Raw genomic sequence first — 26,189 nt, forward strand, 5'->3', positions numbered from 1 at the left:
GGGTATTGAGGTTTAGGAAAACCATTTTAATCACTTTTCGGCTAGAAAGGGATCAAAGTTCAATAATTTGACCTTTGAAAGCTCATTGAAACTCCGCCGGCAATTTTGGGTCTGAACACTTTAAATTTTATATGTAGGTTACTTGGACATGGATCAAACTTTTTAATTTGATTTGAGCCCAAAACAAACGTTAAGGGGTCAAAATTAGGGTCAAAGTTAAAAATAATTGACCTCTGTGGTCTAAACATTTGAAATTTTACATAAAATGTATTCAGACATAGAGCAAGCTTTTTAATCAGTTTTTGGCCAAAAATTTGGCTGCTAAGGGGCCAAAGTTCAAAAGATTTGACCTTTAGAGTTTCTAGCAAACTATTCAGATAAGTTTGGGTCTAAACATTTGAAATTTTACATAAACGGTATTCACACATGCAGCAAGCTTTTTAATCAGTTTTGGGGGAGAAAATTTGGTCGCCAAGACGAAAGTTGAAAAAGTTGACCTTTTGCAGACTATCACACTCCTCCGCCAATTTTTGGTCTAAACATTTGAAATTTTAGATGTAAGTTACCTGACAGGAGTCAGACTTTTTAATAAATATTTATTATGTACATAAAGTTATGAACAGTGCATAGGGGCCGAGCAAAGCCGGGCTGAACTGCTAGTAATTACCTAAAAATAAAAACCAGCAAGGTAGATAATTTATTTTAGATTGAAGAATATAATAGCAATTGTTTACTTCATGTTTTAAAATATGCAAATACTGCATCACAGACAACATGAAATATACAAAACTAATATATATATATATATATTTTTATTATTTTATGTATGTATTTCTAGTATTTACTTCAACAGTGTTCAATACATAAGTAGAACTACATAGCAAGTTTTGAAAATACATATGGCAATTAAGTGACAGAGTTTTCGCATTTCATCTTTGTGCTTTATATATTTTTAAGATGTTGACCATCTTACCATTTATTTCTTCAAGTATGTTTGACATGCACAATTCTAATAATTAAATGAATGATTTTGCCCTATGAAACAGGTGCTGTTAAGAATTGTACATGTCAAACATAATTCAAGGAATAAATAGTAAGATGGTCAACATCTCAAAATTTGGAATGTTGACTTTTGTTATTTATTTGTTATATGCTCTGTAATTATATTGAGCTTCATAAATTAAGGATTGGTATGAATAAAAGGTGAAATATAATTGAAGAAACATATATATATATATGTGTGTGTGTGTGTGTGTGTGTGTGTGTGTGTGTGTGTGTGTGGAAATATGTTTCTTCAGTTATATTTCACCTTTTATTTATACCAATCCTCCAATTTATATTATATATATATATATATATATATATATTTAAATAAGGGGGTAGTCACCAACAATGTGTATTTTTTAACATTATTTTATTATTCCGTGTCTTGGTTTTTCATTGAGAATTATGTTTGGATCATTGTAATAATGTTTTTAAATCATTGAAATCGTTTTTACGCGTTTCAGACGTTCTGTGAAGCGTCCTTGTCAGAAATTATTTTCAAATGTGTTGGAGATGTAAAAATGGCATTTTCGTAGTTCATTTGAAGTGTTTCCAAGGGGTTGAGGCGTGTAAGTGTCAGACACTTACACACCTCCACCCCTTGGAAACACGTATCAAATAATCCAAAGGGTTGATATGCCACAAAACAAACGAATACAATAAATCATTAAAACAGGTTTCAACAGTAAAAAAAAATTGTAAACTATAAAATGCCAAAGTGCCAAAATGTCTTGTCTACATCATTTTTCACATCCACTACTTCCATATGGAACCACCTGAGGAGAAACACTCAGCTTGGATGTCATCAATGGGAAAAAAGGGTTATTAAATGAGGGAGATGAAAAGAAATGACTCAGAAGGTTAGAAATCATAATCAGCCAAACACTCGATTTCTGCATTAATTCTAGTAAAAATGCAGATGAGTCACCACTAATCCATAAAACATTTTGGTTCAAGAAAGGAAAAAAAAGGAAAGTGAGAATAAAAGAAGACGGGAAAAACAAACAAGAAAAAAAGAGAAAAAGAAAGAAAAAAGGAAATAGTGAAAACGACCAAAGAGAAAAAGATATGAGAGAATTTTAAAAAGGAGAGAGAGAGAGAGAGAGAGAGAGAGAGAGAGAGAGAGAGAGAGAGAGAGAGGAAAAGGAGAGGGAGAGAGGGGGGAGAGAGGGGGGAGAGAGGGGGGAGAGAGGGGAAAGGAGAGGGGGGAGAGGGGAAAGGAGAGGGGGGAGAGGGGAGAGAGAGAGAGAGAGGAAAAGGAGAGAGAGGATAAAAAAAGGATTGAAGAAAGGTGCGAGAAAGAAAAAGAGAAAAAGAGTGAAAAAATAGTGAAAGAGAAAAATAGAGAAAGAGGAAAATAGAAAGAGGAAAAAGAGGGAGAAAGAGGAAGAAAGAGGGAAAAGAGGGAGAAAGAGAGAAAAGAGGGAGAAAGGGAGAAAAGAGGGAGAAAGGGAGAAAAGAGGGAGAAAAAGGGAGAAAGAGGAAAAAAGGGGAAAAGAGGGAAAAAAAGGGGAAAAGAGGGAAAAAAAGGGGAAAAGAGGAAAAAAAAGGGGAAAAGAGGAAAAAAAAGGGGAAAAGAGGAAAAAAAAGGGGAAAAGAGGAAAAAAAAAAGGGGAAAAGAGGAAAAAAGAGGGAAAAGAGGAAAAAAGAGGGAAAAGAGGAAAAAAGAGGGAAAAGAGGAAAAAAGAGGGAAAAGAGGAAAAAAGAGGGAAAAGAGGGAAAAAGAGGGAAAAGAGGAAAAAAGAGGGAAAAGAGGAAAAAAGAGGGAAAAGAGGAAAAAAGAGGGAAAAGAGGAAAAAAGAGGGAAAAGGAAAAAAGAGGGAAAAGAGGAAAAAAGAGGCAAAAGAGGGAGAAAGAGGAAAAAGAGGGAGAAAGAGGAAAAAGAGGAAGAAAGAGGAAAAAGAGGAAGAAAGAGGAAAAAGAGGGAGGAAGAGAAAAGAGAGAGAGGAAGAGAAAAAAGAGAGAGGAAGAGAAAAAAGAGAGAGGAAGAGAAAAAAGAGAGAGGAAGAGAAAAAAGAGAGAGGAAGAGAAAAAAGAGAGAGGAAGAGAAAAGAGAGAGAGAGAGAGGAAGAGAAAAGAGAGAGAGAGAGAGAGGAAGAGAAAAGAGAGAGAAAAGAGAGAGAGAGAGGAAGAGAAAAGAGAGAGAGAAAGAGAAAAGAGAGAGAGAAAGAGAAAAGAGAGAGAGAAAGAGAAAAGAGAGAGAGAAAGAGAAAAGAGAGAGAGAAAAGAGAGAGAGAGAGAAAAAAGAGAGAAAGAGAGAAAAGAGAGAAAGAGAGAAAAAAGAGAGAAAAAAGAGAGAAAGAGAGGAAAGAGAGAAAAGAGAGAAAGAGAGAAAAGAGAGAAAGAGAGAAAAGAGAGAAAGAGAGAAAAGAGAGAAAAGAGAGAGAAAGAGAGGAAGAAAGAGAAAAGAGAGAGAAAGAGAGGGAGACAGAGAAAAGAGAGGGAGACAGAGAAAAGAGAGGGAAACAGAGAAAAGAGAGGGAAACAGAGAAAAGAGAGGAAGAAAGAGAAAAGAGAGAAAAAGAGAGGGAGACAGAGAAAAGACAGGGAGACAGAGAAAAGAGAGGGAGACAGAGAAAAGAGAGGAAGAAAGAGAAAAGAGAGAGAGAAAGAAAAAAGAATTAAATGAAAAGATAAGAGAAAAAAAGAACATACAGAAAGGAGGAATAAAGAGTATGAAAATGTAAAAAAACAAAAATGAGAAAGAAAAAAGTGGAAAAAAAACAAAAAAAAAACATAATGGTAATTTTTTTCATTTCTAACGTTCTACATTCATTCAAGTTTTGATAAGCGAAGAATTCTAAAAGACTTCATTTATTAAATTCAATTAAAATATTTTTTCAATAAAAAATATTTCATTTAAAATATTGGATACAATCATTGTCAAGACGGTCACATTTTATGTTAGAATTTGGAAATTAAAATTTTAAAAAACGTTTTATATTTTTTGGTTCATTCTGATGACGAGTCTCAATTGGTGGTTGCATGTTTCAATATCAATGCAACCTCAAAGCTCTTTTAAGGTTGCATCATTTCACAATAGCAAATCTTTCAAGTTCACATGAACTCATAATTTTTTTTTTATATGAAAAAAACTCTGACATGTGAAAGACGTGTGAAGATTCTTGATGTAAAGACAAAAAAATATTGTCACAAAAACAGGAGTTGCCTATTGGCTTTAATCTTTAAAAGATATAGGTAGGAAGAAAGTTTCCTAGCTTGAAATTCTTGGAAAGAAGCTACTGGAATAGAAAGCCGTATTGGAATGAGGTATCAAATAATGGTTGGTTGGTTGTTTTTGTTTCACGGCATATCAACCCTTTTCAGGTTATTTAATGCCAAATCCAAAGATTTTGAAGAAAATTTTTTTTATAGAATATATTTGTTGTTTTCACGTCGGTTTCTATTTAACTAATAGTTGGGACCCTAACAGGTACTACCACTCCGGGTCAGAGTGGACCCGGGAGCAATGGCAATTAAAGGGTGGCTCCACACTCCCCAAAGCCCGCAAGCAGGGGCCTCACCACTGGATATAGTTTAAGGTCATATCCAGGACCATCAAATAATGGAGACCACGAGACCAACAAGTCAAATGAGCTGGAACAAAGGAAGCAGAGAATAGATGAGACGATTCTGAGCAATACCTGCCATAATAGTATTTATAAAAAAGACTGAGACTAGCAACATCACATCTGTGAGAGAGGTTGCATAAAAGAAGAGTGAGGGGGGGGAATCAAATTACAGATATATTTCTGCACCTTATCAAGAACCCTCAAATAAGACGGAGATTCGCCAACCTAGATATGATAACAGACCTTCATACAGTTTCTGATCATAGATTTGTAGAGATAAAGTACAATTTCAGATGTGAGAAAGTGTTTAAAGCAAGACTTTGCAAGAAGTAGAAAGAGCAATGGATCTAATGTTTGAACGCCAAGAAAGATTTGATGAGAAAAAAAAGTCAAAGAACCTAGAAGTGTAGCCTTGTGTAAAATTTATGAAGGAAGACAATGGAAGTGGTTTCAAATCATTAAGTGCATATCTATGATGGGCTTCTTCAGTCTTTGAGAGACTATGGATACCTATGAAGGGGTGCCTGTGCATGAAATTTTATTGGCAGGAGGTGCGCAATCTCCAACCACACCTCTACTGAGTCAACATTGTTAAATGCCTGTGGCAAGTGAAGTGTATGTACAGGACGACTGGAAACAAATGTCAAGATAGGCAGAGAGCACATACAGCGCCTAGAATTCCCAAATGGTCACCCGCCTGGTACTAACCAGGCTCGATATTGCTTAACTTCAGTGATCTGATCAGAACTGGTGTGTCAACCTGATTATGCTGTATCTATGAGTGCCACCTCTAAATGACTCACGAGGACAGAACCCACATAAAACTTCAAATATGTATATTCAATTTTAAAGAAATTTGAACCATATGTACCTATTTACTATGCCTCCCCACAGGACAGAGTTAGACACCAGGGTCGTTTTTTAACGAAAGAGAACAAGAAATAGAAGTGCAGCATCTGAAGAACAGATGGTATTTATTTGCTCCCCCACTGAGCAAATTAGGCACAAGGCCGTTTTTAATGTGAGGTAAAAACCAGCTCCCCTAAAAGTAGGCAAAAAGGGGGCACTCTGGTTACCAAAAATAATAATTGTCCCAGTATAGAGGGTTTCCCCTCCATTGACTGGTACAAATTATCTTAAGTGCAGCATCTGAAGAACAGATACTACACTTTGATCTTGTCCCGAAGGCCAAGAAAACCATATGTATACAACATTCAAGAGGGCTCCATCATTGCAGCTTCTGACTATATTAAAGAACAAAGCAGGAGAAAGACGGCAGTAAAAATAAAATAATATGGTTTTATGAGCATAATAAACAAGCACATAGCAGTAATATTTATTTCCCTCTCACAGCAGGAAGATTTGACACAAGGGTTGAAAGATGGGATTGTAGAGCAAACATCCCTGAGAAGCAGCATTGCCCTGTCAGCATTCCCCGATAGAAACATCTCAGGTGATTATTGTTGGGGACGCACCCCTACAGTCTGGAATAATGAACTAATCCATGACGTCACTTCCAGGTAACGCGGGCCGGTCTACGAAGTCAGTCAGAGGATGGACATGTGGAGAGTATGGTCGTCACGACTAGTCCAACAGTGAGCCAAGATAAAGCTCAATCATCTCTTTCATGTATTTTCATTAACACACATTTATTTAACTGTTACTGTGTTTTCCTCGTCAATTATTCAAATACCAACACCACAACAATTATCAATAGATTACCCCCTTCTCAAAAAGAGAAGGCAAAGCTGGGGAGGGAGAACCTCCTAAACACTGCACAGACCAGCAGCATATTTCAATTAACAGAGAAAATGCCATTTCAGAAATAGTTTGGATTCTTGATTTTAGTGCCAAGGCGCCATGTCATGAGTATTGACTCCTGAGCAATGTCGGGTTTTCCTGCTAGTTTTATCAATAAAGATATTGATGCCAAATGATAGTAATCCAAATTATTTAACATTAATTCATTCAACGTCAACTGGGCAGTTTTGCAGTTTTTTCTATGGAGGGTATTACTATTTATTTTTTTTTTTTTGTCGCCATTTTTGCAAGTCATCATATCAGTTGGAATGACTTTGCTAATTTAACATTCCGAATTTCCGGTCACATCATCAAGTAGGGGTAAGACGTCAGGTTTTCTTTCACTTTCTTTTCCGCATTCGCGTCACGGGTTCGAGCCTGCATGCCTACTACCATTTTCTGTTTTTTTTTTTTTTTACATGGAGTTCACCACTTATCAAGGCCCAATGGCCACTCAGGGATAAGGGTTATTGTGTGTACAGTAATCAAAGGGATAGTGTAGCAATAGTATTGGAGAATTGGTAAGGTGTCATTACTTGGGGGGGGGGGGCGGTTCATCAGGAATTTGTTTGTGTTGGACTTGAAGACATCCAGAAGTCGGGAGGGAAACAGGCAAGCGGAACAGAGTTCCACAAGCGTGCAGTTCTAAGAAAGAAGCTTTGTTCATGGTATCTACGTTTTGATTTAGGCACAGATAGGGAGTGAGGAAAATTATTGACGGTGGTTTCAGCTAGTCGGGTGTTTTTTGAGAAAGATTGGCGAGGGGGACCAGAGAATGGAGCTCAGACGAGCACCTGCCATGGAAATAACGATAGAACAATGACAGGCTCGCTACGTCTCTTCTGTGGGAAAGAGGTTGCAGGGTAGAGAAAAGGGCATCCCCCACCAAGCCACGGAGTCTATTTTGTACTCTGTCAAGGCAGGATAGGCTGTTTTTAGCAGCCCCCGCCCAGATATGGCAGCAGTATTCCATCCTTGGACATACTTGGCTCTTTTGTTTACTCAACACACACCTCCAAACAGCCAGGCTAGTTATAAAAATAAATAACTTACATATATTCGGATTACATTTATTCAAAGATATTCTCCAGACATGAAGGCAGCAATCCTCAGATCCAGTGTATATGATATCCGAATCAGTAAGGCTCCACGAGACACAAATCAGCCGAGAAACATGGGCCATGTAGCGAGCCATTGCTTCACCAGTTTTCACATTCCATACCTAAAAGAATGTCAAAGACAAAAAATTTTTTAAAAATTAGTATAATCTTTTATGATGAATGAACACATACCTTCTCCCTAGAGGAGGTAATGCCTGGGAAGATAGTGAAAAAAATTGGGTTAATGTTTTAAAGATTAAAAGCAAAAAAAAAAAAAAAAAAAAAAAAAAAGAATACAAAGAGGCTACAATTTCTTCAATACTAAATTACTGGTACAAAACACGTGCAACAAAAGGCACACATTTTTTGCTAGCGTAAGTAAAAGAAAAAAGGGAAAGTAAATCTAACAAAATTAATAGGAAATAGGGTTGGTGAAAAGACAAGAGATAGGAAGTTGTTCACTGGGGTAGACAAAAGAAGGTTGACATGGGATTGCTGGCAACCGCCAATGTGCCAGAAACAATGACACGGACAGAACCAGAACAAGATGAAAGAAAAATCTATGGCACAGAACATTGGGTCAAGATCACAGTGTAGTGTCTGTCCTGGTGCTACACTTCACCTTTTCTGTACTTGATCAATGGAGGAGAAATCCTTCATGACCGAGACAATTTTTATTTTTTTTCCTATCCAGAGTGCCCCTTTTTGGGGAGCTGGATTTTCCCCACATTAAAAAAAGAAATGACCTTGTGTTTTACTCTGCTCTTGTGGGGAGGCAAGTAAATAGGAAGATTGGGTCAGCGATGTTGTTGTTGGGAAACGTGTGCTGTCACAAGTGAATAAAATGAGTTCTGCACGACTTTTATATGCCCTTACAAAGATTAAAATCAAGACATAAGGATACCAAATCTTATGTCCGCAATTGTTTTCACAGGATTTTGATTCTAAAATTAAAGGCTAAAAGATAAACGGAAATTCAAGGAATCTTGTTGAACACGTGCCTGATGTCTACACATCAAATTCAATGAAAATCTTAAATATTTCAATTTTTCGAATAGGATGTGATACTCATATTATACCTCCTAAAAACCATTTTAAAATACTCGAAAAGAAACTGAACTTTGGGGAATATGTATTAATTAATTTTAATTATTCCAGATTAATATTTTTCAGAGATGAAGCAACCAATGAATTTTTAACAAGGTTCAAACAAGAGTGCTCAATACAGAAACAGAGCAAGATATACTTTTTATATGTTTTACATAAGCATTTGTGTTGCTACACATTCATGAGCATGTTTCAGTCAGTCAGTCACTGCTTATACAACAGACCCTACTTTTGTTTAAACAGTATCACTTGAAGAGGTCTCTAGTTACTAAGTTGTATTAATGAAAAAAGAAATTTATGAAATGGAGCGAAATCGCTATATTTCACATGTTAAAAAAGAGACTAGTTGATAGGGGAAATGATCATGTTCTGTTGCTTACGTCACGTGACAAACGTAATTTAAAATATCAGAATTATTTTTCTACCTTATTGCTTTCTCTAATTTTTGGATATGTTACTATTTGCGACATGACAATTACGTAGGTACCATTTGTTTTACTTGAAATTCAATATTTCAATATTTTTTTGTTTGTAATATAGAAACACTAAAAGTTCATAAAAATCGCAATCATTTGAATTTGGTGGCCACCCTTTTCACCACCTTCAAGTTTCGGCCGAGCACCAGCCCTGGCCCAAGTGTAGTATCTCTTCCGGCAGATACTGCAATCAATGAGCATACGTGGGTGAAACCCCACATATACGACGATTTCCCTTGTGGCAATCAGTTATTGGTCAATGTAGGGGAAACCCTTCATACCAATTGTCACTATCCAGCTCCCTTATTCCCCGGGGAGCTGGTTCCCATTTCCCCAATCTCTCCACATTAAAAAACAGCCTTGTGCCTAATTTGCCCAGTGGGGAAGCAAATAAATACACACCCTTTTCTTTTTTTTTATAATATGAAGAGCAAAAATCTGTTTACGTGTATGTATGTATGTCTTTCGACAGCGGCGACGGATTTTCACAAGATCAGTATCGTTTTGAAGCTTTGATAAAAAAAATTGGCTAAGACATTAATTTCTCCACCCTCAACTGGGCACTTTTCTACAAGAAGGGGTTGCTTTTTTCGCCTATATTTTCGAAAGTCCTCCCTTTTTTTCGATTGACTAGCCTTGATGCAAACCTTTGCCACTTACGGTTTGGTGGGGGACGCAACAGCAAAGAGGTCACATTTATTTTCATGTTCTTTTCCTCCTTCGCGGTACAGGTTCGAGCCTGCCGGCCTACTACCACTTTTTTTTTTTTGCTCAACACACACCTCCAAGCACCCAGGCTAGCCTATAATATAAAGCGCAAAATATGTGTGTGTGCCGGCCAAAATCTTTCAACACACGCAACGATCACTGACAAAACAGGTATCGTTAGAAACATGGGACTCTCAGACAACAAATATCCGAAAATTGGCTAAAAACATTACTTCTATGTTAGTCAACTGAGGCATTTTTTACAAGGAAGGGTCCGTTTTTTCGTTGACATTTTTGCAAAGTCATCATACACCTTGCAATGACTAACCTTATTTCGAATGCCGGTGACATTCTATATTGTGGTGGACGCTTTTTTCCATCGTATTTTCCTTCTTCGCGTTACAGGTCTGAGTCCGCTTAGTACTTTTTTGTGCTTGCACGGGTACTCGCTATTTTCATCTTTTTTAGGGGTTTTGAAACATTTGTTAGGGCTCTGTTGATCAATTCCCTTACCATAAAACCTCTTCACATCCGGGCAACATCGGGGACTTCAGCTAGTTTATATCTATGTATATAAAAGGCAAATGCGGTGCGCGCATTTTTGTATGTCACGAAAAGGCTTTTTTTCGCCGACGGTCTCGGGGGGGGGGGGGGGGGTTACTATCGCTTAGAAGTGTTTATATATCCTCTAGATCATAATATGTCCGATTTGCAAACGCGCGTTGCGTCTAGATTTATTTATGTCGATTTTTACAAAATTCTTGCTATTTCAGCCCGTCTTATGTTCATTCAGCTTTTTTGTATAAAACCGAAACTAATTCAAAGCTAAGGCACTGTTCCTGGCAATCGCACCGGGGAACGTTCAGAAGCAATCAGCTTTGATCAATGTGGGGCCAAACTCCTTATATCAGACAATTGCTATTCAAACTGGGTAATCCCCTTTTTATGGGGAGCTTGTTTCCTCCTCCCCAACATCTTGAGGAAATAACCAGCCAAAGTTGGGTAAACAAACCCCAAAGCTGCCCCACAGTAAAAGTTAACTGCGCTACTTCTATTTGACCTCATTAATGAGATCAAAAAGAAGGAGCAGAGTTAACTTTTATTGCGGGCACGTGTCAATTCTGTTTTTAATACTTAAATAAATTCAAACGTGTTTCAGTTACTCTCTCTTGCTGGCCAAGCGGGTAATGTGCCAGGTTTTTTGCACACTTTATTTTCCACCTTCGCCTCAAGGCTTCGGGTTCGATCTTAACTACTTACCAAAACTGTTTTTTTAACCCCCCCCCCCCCCGTAACACAAACACCCGGGCAACGATTTTTTTAAAGAAGTTTTAACATTGTTTTTTTTTTATATAATATTTAAACAGGGTTGTTACTTTGCTTATTCTTTTGTTTTGATCCCCCTCACTCCACCCACCTAAAACACACACCTCTAAACACCCGGGCCACGCTAGGTACCCCCGCTAGTATATCTATAAAAGGCAAAATGTGTGTGTGTGTGTGTGTGTCTCGCAAAAACTTTTCTCAGACACATCGGATTCTCCGACCGTCAACTGGGCTGTTTTTTTTGCAAAGAGGTTTCAGTTTTTGCGTCAATATTTTTGCAAAGTCATTCATGCCTCGTAATCGCGACGTACTTATAAAAGTATATAATATATATATATATATATATATATATATATATATATATTTATATATATACTTGTTTATTGTTATATAAACATGCTCACATCCTGCTGCTACAAATAGCCACTTGTTTCAATCAAACAACAGATATCATCAGGCAGCGACTTGACTATTCAAAAGTTCAATGAATAATTATTATTATAATTATTCATTGAACTTTTGAATAGTCAAGTCACTGCCTGATGATATCTGTTGTTTGATTGAAACAAGTGGCTATTTGTAGCAGCGGGATGTGAGCATGTTTATATAACAATAAACAAGTATTATCAGCTCTTTTTATTGAGCACTATCTAACAACCTCGTTGAATTCATTAGTCCATTACTTTTGAATATAAAAAACCCCGAGTATATATATATATATATATATATATATATATATATATATATATATATATATATAAAATAAACCACATTTCTTCTTTTAACAACCATAATTCTAATAATAACCAAGGAACTTCTCTAACCACTTTAATTAAAAAACTTAACTCTAATAATACCCCTTCTCAATCAAATGGACTATCATAAAAAAAGTTAAGTCTTATACTCCAGGCTCCAAGTCACGTCGCCTCTGCACAATCGAAGCTATAACTATAATTACTTCCCCTCAAAGTAACAATATAATAAATTCTAAATTTGAAATTACATAGTTATTACTTTAACCTTTCAGATAGATATATAATTTCTGTTTAACATTATCGTTTTTTCTACATACTTTCTTAATACTTTATAATTTAATAATTCTTTATTTCTTCTTTGCTTGGCCGGTTTTTATCTGTAATTTCAGTTTTAGTCTTCAAATATTCCTATCTATCTAAGAGATCAATCTACATTCATATCCTGTATGTATATTTAATATTTACTATATGCATTTACTTACATACTTTTTTTTTTCTTTCTTTTTTTTTTACATAGGCCACTCAAGGATAAGGGTTAAAGAGTGTACAGCAGTCAAAAGGACAATATAGTAATCGATAGTAATGGAAGTTCGATAAATTTGTTAACTTAAGTGGAACGGCTCATCAGAAACTTGTTCACGTTGGACTTGAAGACAACCATATTATAGACAGCTGGAAAGCAGGAAAACGGAAGGCAATTCCACAGGCATACAGTTCTAAGAAAAAGTGTTTTCAGCTAGACGAGAGTTTCTTGTGAAAGTTTGGCGAGGGGGACCATAAATTGAAGCTCAGTCAAACACTTTCCATGAAAATAGCGATAAAGCAGAAACAAACTCGCAACATCTCTTCTGTGAGATAGAGGTTGCAGCGAAGAGAAAAGGACATCTCCCACAAGGCCACAAAGTCTATTTTGAACCCTATCAAGGCAGGACAAGTCTTTTCTAGCAGCTCCTGCCCAGATGTGGCAACAGTATTCCATCCTTGGACATACCTGGCTCTTATAAAGATAAAGAATTGCATCAGCAGTGAGATATCTACTGGAGCGATAGAAGGATCCAACCATTTTTCCAACGGCCTTGGCAACAGATTTGATGTACGTATTCCATTTAAGGTCAGGAGTAAAGGTCAAGCCCAGAAGCTTGTCAAAACTTGAGGCCTCCATAATTAATTGATGCCATATGGGGATCAGAACGTTGATGATGCAAAGATAGAAGCTTGGTTTTAGATGCATTAAAAGTAACCAGCCACTCCTTTCCCCATTGTACAACTTGATCAAGATCAAAGGAGAGAAAATCGGAGAGAACGTGGTCGTTTACTGTCATAGATGGTAGTGTCATCAGCAAAAATGTCTACAAATGATGCTTGCTTTATCTGGAATTTGCAGATACCGACAATCCTCTCCCCTTAAAAATTTTTTTATTTCTTTATTCAATTTTTTATTTTTTTATTTATTTATTTTTTCCATTTAGTGTCTTTTAACAACTCTTGCTGATATTTTCTTAAGTAATAACCTGTACATTTCAGTTGACCTATTTTTTTGCCCTATATTTTTTGCGCCTTTTAACATTTTGTCTGGGTCATTTTGACATTTGCTTTTCTATTTTAAATTTAATTCCATCACCATTTAATTTTTTTTCTTCACTGATTTTTTGCTCTTTTTCTTCACTGATCTTTCTTAATTACATTTTATCTCAACAGCCGTGTCTATTCCATGGATTTCAGCCTTTTGGATTATTTTGGACCATCTTCCAATTACGTGATTTCCTTGGATTTTACTTGTGCGAATGGAAATTCAATTAACTTTCTTGGATTTATATTTTTGAATTTTACCGTCATTGGATAATTTACCTTCCACCAGACTATCCATTCATGTGTAATCACCTTTTTCTTCACTTTTTGTTATCAAGTAAGATCATTGACTTACTTGCAGTTTCATCAAATAATTTTGAACGCAAAATCCGATCCCGCATTTTGCTAATTCCTACCCTTTGGTGAGAAGGAAATATTTCTTCGAAACTTCGCGGATTAAGGCCTATCCACCTATTAAGTGTTTCCTTTTCAGATTAAATGTTTTTTAACTCTTTTTCAAAGTGTTTTATTAACTATTTGCTCTCTCTATATATATATATTTTGAAGGCCCGTGACATCACAAGTCAGTCATATGAGTGTGAAAGCTAATGTTTGCATTTTTTTTTTTTTTACCTCCTTTCCTTTTTTGTGTTACAGGTTTAAGCCTGGCTATCGCGACTAATTTTTGTTTTTGTGCTCGCTGTTATTTTCATTGGGGGAAGGGGGGAGTCTCAATAGCCTTACTATACCACCTCTCCACACCCAGGCACTAGTCTTTGAATAAAACTGAATTAAATTAAATATTGAAAATGCTTTGTGCAATGTTTTTCATATTTTTGCTGTTTTTTAAATGGTTTAACAGAGATGCAACGAAAAGCTGCATCGCAAATAAAAGTTGTGTAACAAGCCGTTCACGGCTGAAATTTATGCAAGAACAAAATACAAACCATTGCAGTTTTATCAAAAGAGACAGTTGCCAGGAGTCCCTCAAAATGGCTGCTCCAGCACAGTCCAGTCACTCTACTACTGTGGCCTTCTAACGAGCGGAAGCTGTCATTTATGATCTGTTTTTCTGCGGATGTCGAATAATCTGAAAAGGAAAACATTTTTTAATAACTTTAAATTGCACGATAATTTTTTTTATTTTCAAATCAGTTTCTTTTTATTCATGCATAAAAAGCTGAAATCAAGATGATCTGCCCAACCTGGAAGGCTATGGCCTCCTTTGTGCTTAGGGAGAGAGTTTTTTTTTTCCTTTTTTAAATTAGTTTTTTTTTATGAACAAAAAAACTAAAATATAAATGAATTTCCCAATGTAGAGGGCTATGGCCTCCTATGTGTTTGGAGAGAGAGTAATTTTTTTCTTTCTTAAATAAGTTTCTTTTTATTAACAAAAAGCTGAAATGAAATAAGCTTCCCAACCTAGAGGTCTATGACTCCCCTGTGTTTATGAACAAAGAGTAATATTTTTTTTTTTTTTTTAAAATCATTTTTATTTTATTATTATTTATTAAAAAAATGGATTCCTGGCATTAAATTTTTTAAGATCTATTTAACCTGATGATAGTTGGGATCATAAGCAAAAAAAAACAGATTTAAAAAGTATACCTTCTTTCTTTTCATCTTTTTCGTATCCTTGTTGTTTGCATTCTTTGTTGAAGGAAGGAAGGAAGGAAGGATAGAAGGAAGATAGATAAAAAAGAAATAGAGAATAAAGAAAATTCAAGTGAGTGTTTCTGTGGTTTGAACTTGGCACACCCAGGTTGTCAACATACATCATTAACAACTGTGTCAGCGTCACCTCCCTGCTGGCATGTGTTGGACGACTTTTAGAAATTGGCTTTTAAACTAACCTACCTCTAACCAGTACTTTTATTTCACACTCTTTCTCTCAAATTCATTCATATCACTTCCTACCATCTTTTCCTTGGCCTTCCCCTGTAAACTGAACCTGCTACCTCAACTGTTCCACATCTACTAACCTTGGAACTCTCATCCATTCTTCCAACCATGTCTCCTGTTCTGCATACATCTTTTTATTCTGTGAAAATGTAATCCTTCTCCGAGCTAATCACATCTACACTTACCTTTAAATCTCAGATTGCATATACATGGTATCATTCTCATATATCATTTCTTTCCATGCAACACATGTCCTCAACCTTCACTGATCTCAAACCTAATAGGTCCCACACTATCTGCCAAGCTCCAATCCCTGTCCCATCGCCACAATGTTCCATCCCTGTGCCTGTTCTACCAATATTTTAATTGAATGTTCTCTAACAAACTCATAGGACTGATTCTCCCTCAACATACATCTTTGACTAACTCGACAAGCAGCAAAATCCCACCCTTTCTCTATTGAATAAGTTTCTTTTTATTAACAAAAAGCTGAAATGAAAATAAGCTTCCCAACCTAGAGGTCTATGACCCCCTGTGTTTATGAGCAAAGAGTAATATATGATGCCGGAAAACCTACCTTTAAATCTCAGATTACACATATATTATATCATTCTCGTATATCATTTCTCCCCATGCAACGCATGTCCTCAACCTTCACTGACCAAGTTTCATTGCCATACATCATCACACTGTGCACACATGCTTAACAGACTCTTCACTTAATCAACAGTGGTACTGTTTGTTGAATGATTGACATCTATCATCATCATCATTGATTAGACATCTTTTTACCTGCTGGCATGTGTTGAACAACTTTTAAAAATTGACTTCCAAACTAACTCATCTTTGATCTTTCTATCAATTCCTAATTACTTTCTCCTTTTATTGGGAATTGGTATTTCACACAAGCTCACTAATAGAATCGTTTTTGAACCAGTGGAGAATCATTTTCATTAGTTGAAAATCGTGGAGTTCACATATTTATGTGAAATAATGTTCCCATACTTTCCATGTCCTTCTCCTGTGAACTGAACCTGGTACCTCAACTGTTCTACATAAACTACTCCAAGAACTTTCATCCATTCTCATCGTATTCAATTTAATGTCCACTTTACATGCTGGCATGTGTTGGTGGGTTTCAGAAATCTACTTCCAAATTAACCTATCTCTGACCAGGTCTTTATTTCTTTCAAATCCATCTTTATCATGTTTCTTTCAGGTTTTCTTTGGCCCTTTGAACTCAACCTGTTACATCAATTTTACAATTACTTCTACTAACCTAAAAAAAAAAAACAAAAAAAACCTTCACTCATTCTTTCAATGTGACCAAACCAACAAAGTCTCCTGCATACATCACTCCATAATCTATAGAAATCTTTTTAATGTCATCATTGTCTTTGCGACTCACACATACATCATAGCATTCTCATATCTGGCCATAGAGAGGTTAGTTTGGTAGTCAATTTCTTAAAGTCATCCAATGCATGTCGGTATGTGAAACGGATGATAAACCTAATGTAGTGAAGAAGAATGGATAAGGATGTGAGCAGCCAATGGAAAAAAAAAAAAGAAAAAGACAAAATTGAGGTGAATTTCTCAATCTGGTAGTGGGGGGGGGGTCTATGACCCCTTGTGTGAGAGAGAAGAAGGGAACACAAACAACTTCTTGTAAACAATTCAAATCAGTTTCAATTAAAAATGTTAAAATTAAGAGAAAGGCACAGAATACACATGACAGGGAAGGAGACAGGAAGTCATTCTTTAATAATACAAAAGTCATCTAACTTCCCTATCCTTTTCATGAATTGCTGAAGTTTAGGCTGTTTTCTTTTTTTTTTTTTAATCATCACATGCATCACCACTTATCAAGGCCAAGAGGCCACTCAAGGATAAGGGTTAAAAGTGTACAGTAGTCAATTGGACAATAAAGTAATCGTTAGTAATGGAAATTCGGTAAATTTGTTAACTTATATGGACCGGCTCATCAAAAACTTGTTTACGTTAGACTTGAAGACAACCATATTGTAGTCAGCTGGAAAGCACGACAACGGAAGGTGTGCAGTTCTAAGAAAGAAGCTTTGTTTAAGTTTAGGCACAGATAAAGAGTGGGGGAAATTATTGATAGTGTTTTCTGCTAAACGTGTGTTTCTTTTGAGAGTTTGGTGGGGGGGGGGGATCATAGATTGGAGCTCAGTCAAGCACTTGCCATGAAAATAACGATAAAACAGAGACAAACTTGCAACATCTGAAGGCAAAATTAATATTTTCAGGGAGAACTGCTATAATAGTGAAAACCAACCTTTTCTTATTTAAAAATAAAAGAAAAAAAAAGAAAAACCAACACAGACAACTAACATGCATGAAAAGTTCTGATTTTAGCGAAAATCAACTTAGATTTTAATTCACAAAAAGCAAATAAATTATCACTTTATCTGAATTTAAAAAACAAAACAAGCTGTGCGTGTGTGGTCCCCCTCTGGTGCTGCATGTGAGATGATGTCACAAAAAATAGTAAAGAAATGATGAATGCGAAAAGTGTAAACGGCCAACGTTGTCTTCACATTTTCGCCAAGTTTCAGAAAAATCTAATGGATGGGGCGAAATTTATGGGGTAAAAAGTGTAATTTTTTGCAATTTTGGGGCATTTGTGACCCCTTTTGAGTTCCTGGAATGCTGAATCACAGTGAAAATGGACAAACGATGTAGTTTCTCACACCTTAAGACATGTATATTTGAATTCAGCACCATGGAAAACCACTATATAGACATAAAGATTAAGTTTTTAAGTAATATGAAAAAAGAGCTCCAAAAAGGCATGTTTTTTTAGCCCTAAAAGTCCCAGAATTTTGCCACCCATACTGAATTTATATTAAGAACAATGGCCTCCACATATTGGCAAAGTTTCAGGAAAATCTAACGGATGGATCAAACGCTACGGGGCAAAAAGTGTCATTTTAGGGCATTTTTGACCACTTTTAAGCCTCTGGGGATGCCAAATCCCAGTGTAAATGGATAAAGGCGCAGTTTCAGGCCTTAACACATGTATACTTGAGTTGACCACTGTGAAAATCCACTATATATAGATATATCAAGTTTTCGTTGAGAAATATAACAAACAGAACCACAAAAAGAGGCGTTTTTAACACTGAAAGTCCCTAGGAACGCGAACCAGAATTTTGCCAGGGTGACTCATACCGGATTTATATTAAGAACAATGGGCTCCACATTTTGGTCAAGTTTCCAAAAATCTAATGGATGAATCAAATGTTATGGGGCAAAATGTGTCATTTTTGGCCATTTTGGAGCATTACAAACCTTTTGAGCCCCTGGGGGCGCAACAGGAAATTTTGTAAAAAATTTTTTTCTCTGTGCATATCTATTTAATGAAATACAATTTGTGGCAAAATTTCAGGAAAAACTAATGGACGGTTATCTGGCAATAGTCTGGACTAACGGACGCACGGAAGCACAGATGAAACTGAAAACATAGGTCCCTCTCCGATAAATCGGGGGACCAAAAATGAATTACGCAAAAATATGGAAAACATCCTAAAGTGGTTAGTGTGCTTAGATTAGCAGAAGCAGAACAGTTGAGGAAGAAAGGTCAGTTGGCAGGTTTGATTGTTTTATTTTATAGCATTTCAAGTTATTTAATGTTAAATCCGGTCATTTTGGAAAAAGACTTTCTTCAGGTTTTCTATCTCTTCAGTTTTGGTGTTTAGTTTGTTTGTTTCACTTTGTTTCACTGCGTATCAACCCTTTGAGTAATTTTGGCGAAAGCTTTTATGCTTTAAATACATTATATCTACAAATATTGCATTTATTCATGGTATTCGGTTTGATTGTTTTGCAAAGGAAAATTGACTTTGCAGAACATGATTGAGTTTTGCAAAAAGAAAGGCAAAAAAAATCAATAACATCAATGTTTGACACATTTTAGGTAAAGAAGCCTGTAAATTCACATAGCCTGATCTGGCAAAATTAAAACAAAGACACGGTATGCATGTTGAGGAAGGAGACAGCCTTAGTTAAAAAACGTGTAGTTCACCCAGTGAAGTATGCATGTAGGGGAAGGAGACAGGAAGTCATTCTTTGATGAAAAAAAAATCATTAAAACAACTAAACCAAATCATCTGGCACAACTACTTTATTCATGAATTGCTTGAAGTCTTAACTTTCTAAGCAAAATTAACATTTTCTGTTTTCAGTTTTTTCTGATGTCTTTGATTGTATTTCATGTTATCTTTTTGTCAGCTAAAATTCCTAATTGTTTGTTTAGTTAAAAATTCGATTTCCAGGTTATCCAAACTAAAATTCTTGTTTGTAAATTCCGTTTTATCAAGTTTACATTTCTGATACACATTTTAGCTGATAAAACATCTAAACTACGAAACAATTAATCATAATAATCATCTAGTTGTTCTTGGCCTTAGGGCCGGGATCAAAGTGTAGTATTTGTTCTGCAGATGCTGCATTTAAGGTAATTTGTTCCAGTCAATGAAGGGAAAACCCTCTATACTGGGACAATTATTATTTTGGTAACCAGAATGCCCCCTTTTTAGCCTACTTTTAGGGGAGCTGGTTTTTACCCCATATTAAAAACGGCCTTGTGCCTAATTTGCTTTGGTGGGGAAGCAAATAAATACAATAATCATCTAGTTTACTTTCCAATATTTTTCTGAACCAACAACAAAACAACGACTGTTGATCAAAGAAAGTGTTTATCAGGCAAGTGCACACAGTGTGATGATGCATGGAAGTGAAAACTGGCCAATGAGGGTTGAGGATGGACGTGTTGCATGGACATAAATAACATGAAAATAATACAATAGATGTGTAATGCGAGTTTTAGACAGTCTTAACTCAGAAGGCGAGTAAATATAGGCAGTATAAGGGTGTGTGTGCAGAACAGGAGACTTTGGTGGTATGGGTACATTGAAAAAAAAAAAAAATGGTGCGAGTTCTCAAGTTAGTAGATGTAGAACAGTTGAGATGGCAGGATCAGTTCACAGGGGAAGGACAAGGAATATATGGAAGAAAGTGACAAGGATAAACTTGAGAGAAAGGGGGATAAATAAAGACCTGGTCAAAGATAGGTTAGTCTTCTGTGGTAGTTAACACCTCTATGTCCATGGACAATATGGATATGTCTGGCTTATATAATCCCAGACATTTCTAACTTCAAGCAGAAAGTACACTCTTGTTTAACCACTTGCAGTGAACCCCAGGATTCCTTCATCTTATAATTGTGACCTCTTAAACCGGACCACAACATTGGCGATGAGGATGAGATAAAAGACTTTGAAAGTCAACTTTTATAAGCCGTCCAATGCAGAATGTAAAACGGATATTAAACTTATGATGATGATGGTGGCTTACCTTTTTTGAGGCTGGAAAGATCAATGACTGGAACAACTGCACCATTCGATCCCAACGCTAGCCAAGCTGAACAAGATGAAATCGCGGTGGAATTGGTTGTGTATGATGGATGCCAACTGATGCAGTTGATGATTTTACTCAATACGTTAATCATACACAGAACCTTTAGGTGAGGCGATGAAAAAATCTCCACGGATCTGAAAGGAAGGAAAAAATATTTTATAAAATAAATATATATATATATTTTTTTTTTAATTACATTTTCACTTCAAACAAGGCACATTGCCACTTTGGTGTAGGGGGCTACTATCAGGGGTAACATCTACTGGGGTACTATGTGGGGATTTGGGCAGCAAGATGTCTGTTCACGTTACACTTGAACTTCTGCACGTCAGTACAGTTGGGGAAGCAGGGAACTGGAATGGAATTCCAAAGTCTAGCGGTTCTGGGGAAGAAACTACTGAAGTAGAAATATCTTTTACATCTAGGGATCTTTACTGTGTGGGGGTGAGATTTAGTTGCCTGTCGAGTTTGTCGAGGGTGTTTACGTCAGGGGGGCACAAGTGCTTGCAGATCGTCAGAGCATTCTCCATTAAAATACTTGTAGAACAGGCAGAGGGATGCAACATTTCGTCGATGGGACAGAGGCTGCAGCTTAGATGCCAGTTCAGAGCCTATCAGATTGGCGACTCTCTTTTGACCTTGTCTAGGAGCGAGAGACTAGTAGCAGATGCACCAGCCCAAATATGACAGCAATACTCTATACATGGGTGAATGGTGGCCTTATAGAGGTACAGGATACTTTCGGGTGTTAGTAATTTTCTAGCACGGTAGAGAGAGAGCCAACCTTCTTTGCAGCGGTCCTGGCAATACTTTCAATGTAATTGTTCCAACTCATGTTTCCTGTGAGCGTTAGGCCAAGGAGTTTGAAAAATGTACTCTCAGAGAGAAAGAGGGTACAAAGAACGAGGCAATGAGAGAGAGGTGGGGACAAGGAACGAGGCAATGAGAGAGAGGTGGGGACAAGGAACGAGGCAACCAGAGAGAGGTGGGGACAAGGAACGAGGCAACCAGAGTGTGGGGACAAGGAACGAGGCAACCAGAGAGTGTGTGTGGGGGGGGGGAACGAGGCGCAGAGAGAAAGGGGCTGACAAGGAACGAGGCGCAGAGAGAAAGGGGCTGACAAGGAACGAGGCGCAGAGAGAAAGGGGCTGACAAGGAACGAGGCGCAGAGAGAAAGGGGGGGCTGACAAGGAACGAAACGCAGAGAGAAAGGGAGGGTGACAAGTAACGAAACGCAGAGAGAAAGGGAGGGTGACAAGTGACGAGACGCAGAGAGAAAGAGGTGACAAGTAACGAGACGCAGAAAGAAAGAGGGCCAGGGGAATGAGACGCAGAGAAAAAGGGGGCCAGGGGGATGAGACGCAGAGAAAAAGGGGGCCAGGGAGATGAGACGCAGAGAGAAAGGGGCCCAGGGGAACGGGACGCAGAGAGAAAGGGGGCCAGGGGAACGGGACGCAGAGACAAAGGGGGCCAGGGGAACGTGACGCAGAGACAAAGGGGGCCAGGGGAACGGGACGCAGAGACAAAGGGGGCCAGGGGAACGGGACGCAGAGAGAAAGGGGGCCAGGGGAACGGGACGCAGAGAGAAAGGGGGGCAGGGGAACAAGACGCAGAGAGAAAGGGAGCCAGGGGAAAGAGACGCAGAGAAAAGTGGGGACAAGGAACGAGACGCAGAGAGAAGTGGGGACAAGGAACGACATGCAGAGAGAAAGGGGGCCAGGGGAACGACACGCAGAGAGAAAGGGGGCCAGGGGAACGAGACGCAGAGAAAAGTGGGGACAAGGAACGAGACGCAGAGAGAAGTGGGGACAAGGAACGAGACGCAGAGAGAAGTGGGGACAAGGAACGAGACGCAGAGAGAAGTGGGGACAAGGAACGAGACGCAGAGAGAAGTGGGGACAAGGAACGAGACGCAGAGAGAAAGGGAACCAGGGGAACAAGACGCAGAGAGAAGTGGGGACAAGGAACGACACGCAGAGAGAAGTGGGGACAAGGAACGACACGCAGAGAGAAAAGGGGGACAATGAACGAGACAGAGAGAAAGGGGGCCAGGGGAACAAGACGCAGGAGAAAGGGGAAACGTGAGGATGAGATGCAGAGAAAAGGGAGTGGGGAACAAGACGCTGTTATGAAGGGGTGAGGAACAAAATTGAGAGCGGGAATAAGGAAGGAGCAAAGGAAGGGCGTATATGACAAGCAAAAATTAAATAATTTAGAATTTTTTGCTATTATTACATATAACTACCTTTAAAAATTACTTTTAACGATAAAAACCAACCATACCGAGCTCTATAGATGACCAAAGGGGCAATTTTTTTTTTCATTCTCGTAACTTGTATAAAGCACTGCATCGGCTGTCAGCGTTTATTTCTTTCTTTGTTAATTACTTACAGAATGAGTAACCATTTTGGAAATGAGAGAAAAATCTTATGATTTGTCTAACTCTATGGAGTCAAGAACTGGGTGGGAGGGGTGCATGTGGTAAAATGAACCTAAATACTTTATTCATGTTTTTCTTTGTATTTACGTTGCGGTTTCTTTTTGTGATGACAACTACTGAATCTTGCAGAAAAAAAAAAAAAAAAAAGAAAAAAAAAAAGGAAATTGTGGAATCATTTTTTTTACCCCAGAGTGATGACTCAAATGCAGACTGGTACTGCATGAGGCTAAAATAACAATTGTTAGATAATTTCAGTTAACTGGAAGTCAAGTTATGTAAAAAAACAAATTTTTGGAAATCTTTATTATATTTCTTAGTGATGGGACGATTCCAATATTTTTTCTCCAAATTTCGACGCAATTACTGATTCAGATTTAAATTTCAGATTCTGAACAATTGCAGGCTCTAAATTCTTTTTAAATTAATAAATATATTGCTTTAAAGTTGTTTTCTCTTGTGGGTGGGGCGGATTGTCGTAAATACCTAAGTAATACGTACATACATTTGCGATGACGTAAAAACACTCGTGGGTAGTATAAATCTATAAATAGTAGTTTTACTAGAAGTTTAAAATATATAAATAGTGTTTTATTATCAGTACCAGTAACGTAAAATTAAGTTTTAAACAAAGGTAAAACTAAAACAAAAGAATCGTTTTTGGCATTGGAAAAACATTTTCTGATACCCCGAAAAGTTAGGATTTTTCCGATTCCAATTAATTGTCCCAACACAAATATTTCTGCTATTTCTGTTCATGGATACAACTGAAAACAAAGACCTATATAAAGATTAAAATCCATTTTAATAAAATTCTATGTAGATTCAAATGATTGCATTATTTATCATAACATTTTCTTTAACATCCGTTTTACACGCAGGCATGTGTTGTATGGTTTTTAGAAATTGATTTTTAAACTAAATTATCTGACTTTTATTTATCCCACTTTCTGTCAAATCCATCCATATCACTTCCTCCCAGATTTTCCCAAGCCTTCCTACTCATTCTTTCAATGTGACCATACCATCAAAGTCTACTCTTCTGCACCTTTTCTTTTTGTTTTTTTTTTACTCATGTTTACCCCCTAAAAAGATATACTATTTGGGACCCTGCCTAGGAAAGATTAACAAGATGTTAGTTTACATTACATTTAAACTTCTGCATATATAAGTACAGCCAGGGAAGCAGGTAGCAGGAAGGGAATTCCAAAGTCTAGCTGTTCGAGGGAAGAAACTATTAGAATAGAAAGCTTTCTGAACAGTGAAGGGGGGAGGTTTCATTGCTAAGCAGGTTTTTCGGAGATATGTACGGCGAGGGGCACAAGTGCAATGAGTTCATCAGTGCACATTCCAATAAAATATTTGTAAAACAAGTACAGAGATGCAACATTGTGGCGATGGGACAATCTTTGGAGATTAGTTAACAAAATGGGACTGATTAGATTGAAAACTCTTTTTTGGACGCTATCCAAGAGGGAGAGGCTAGTGGTATATGCACCATCCCAGATGTGGCAAAAATACTCCATGCATGGTGGCCTTGCATAGGTACAGGACACTCTCAGGTGTGAGTAGTCTTCTAGCTTGATAGAGGGAAGCCACCTTCTTTTCAGCAGCTTTCGCAATGTCATCAATGTATTTTGTTTCAGTTCATACTGCCCGCAAATGTTAGGCCAAGAAGTTTGAAGGAAGAATTATATATATATATATATATATATATATATATATATATATATATAAATAAATATATATATATATATATATATATAAATAAATATATATATAAATAAATATATATATATATAAATATATATATATATATATGATGATTGCAATGTCTTCTCAGACGAGTGCCACTCCCTCAGACACGTCCATGAGCCCAAAAATGACTTCATCACCACAGGACCATTCTAATAGACACATGCCTGACGGAGTATCTATACATAGATGATGTTGAAGAGTCTTAGCTTTGTACGACAGCTAAGTCTCTCTCTCTCGGTTCAAAATGTTGAGATCCAGCAACAAGCAAGAGCAAGATAGCCATCAATAAGTTAAACTGCAGACCAGCTTAATGTGGATACTGGTCTCCCGCTTTATGGTTTTTTAAATCAGAGATTTGCTTCTCCTAGGAAGGTTGCCTTCACCACGGCTTACGAGAGCCCTCTCCACCCCAACACACACATACATACACACAAACACACACGGTGCTAGTTGACCGTTGACCCCGAAAAAGGGTTCATTCGCCCTTCGGAAGGTCTTGTTTTTAACCCTATCAGGCAGATTAGCCACCCTCACCAAACAAGTCTGGTGAGGGAACCAGTTTAGTCGCCGGTCACCCGACCATGAAGCAGGTAGTACTGGGTTACATGGTACCAGTAGCATATGACATGACCTGACGAATAATATATATTCCTATACTGTCCATATTTCAACAAATAAGATAGAAGATTGTCTAAGACCCACATTATAAATCTATCGTATCATTTTAATATCGTTTCCTTCCATGCAACCTCAACGTAAACACACCTAACCAACTTGACAATCAGCTAAATCCCATTCACACACTGTGGAGCTTCCCAAATGATGGAGGACTTTCTTTAGTAGTTTCTCTCCTCAAACAGTCTTTGCAACCCCCTCTTGACTCCCCATTTCCCTAACATTATAAAAATGTAGAAATTTAAACATAATGTGAACAAACACCTCACTGCACAACTCCCCATTTAGAATGGCCCTACTAATCTGGATATTATTATTATGCATCAGTGGCGACATGTCTTGTTTAGAGTAAATAAAAAAAATAAATATATAAAAAACATTATGACTTACCCATCCTCATTGCCAATGGCTACCATAGAAAAATCTGGTTTCCATTTAATTTCTGTTCGGGCGGGAAAAGCAGCACATTCTTTCTGAAAATATTCGAAGACCTCATCACAGCATAAAAATTGATAATG

At 37.3% G+C, this 26,189-nt stretch overlaps 1 protein-coding gene across 1 annotated transcript in view; it reads right to left on the reverse strand.

Moving 5' to 3' along the window:
• Positions 1-26,189, reverse strand: part of LOC145259124 (gem-associated protein 5-like) — an 827,294-nt gene that overhangs the window by 732,648 nt on the left and 68,457 nt on the right. Inside the window, exons 11-14 of the mRNA XM_080116800.1 lie at positions 26,062-26,144; positions 20,739-20,935; positions 14,405-14,547; positions 7,470-7,638 (exon numbers count right to left, since the gene is read on the reverse strand). Of these exons, the coding sequence (XP_079972926.1) occupies positions 7,470-7,638; positions 14,405-14,547; positions 20,739-20,935; positions 26,062-26,144 (592 nt within the window). The remainder of the gene's footprint in view (positions 1-7,469; positions 7,639-14,404; positions 14,548-20,738; positions 20,936-26,061; positions 26,145-26,189) is intronic.

The sequence above is a fragment of the Euprymna scolopes genome, chromosome 34 (assembly GCF_053919585.1).
Source record: "Euprymna scolopes isolate OS-2025 chromosome 34, ASM5391958v1, whole genome shotgun sequence".
NCBI classification, from domain to species: domain Eukaryota; kingdom Metazoa; phylum Mollusca; class Cephalopoda; order Sepiida; family Sepiolidae; genus Euprymna; species Euprymna scolopes.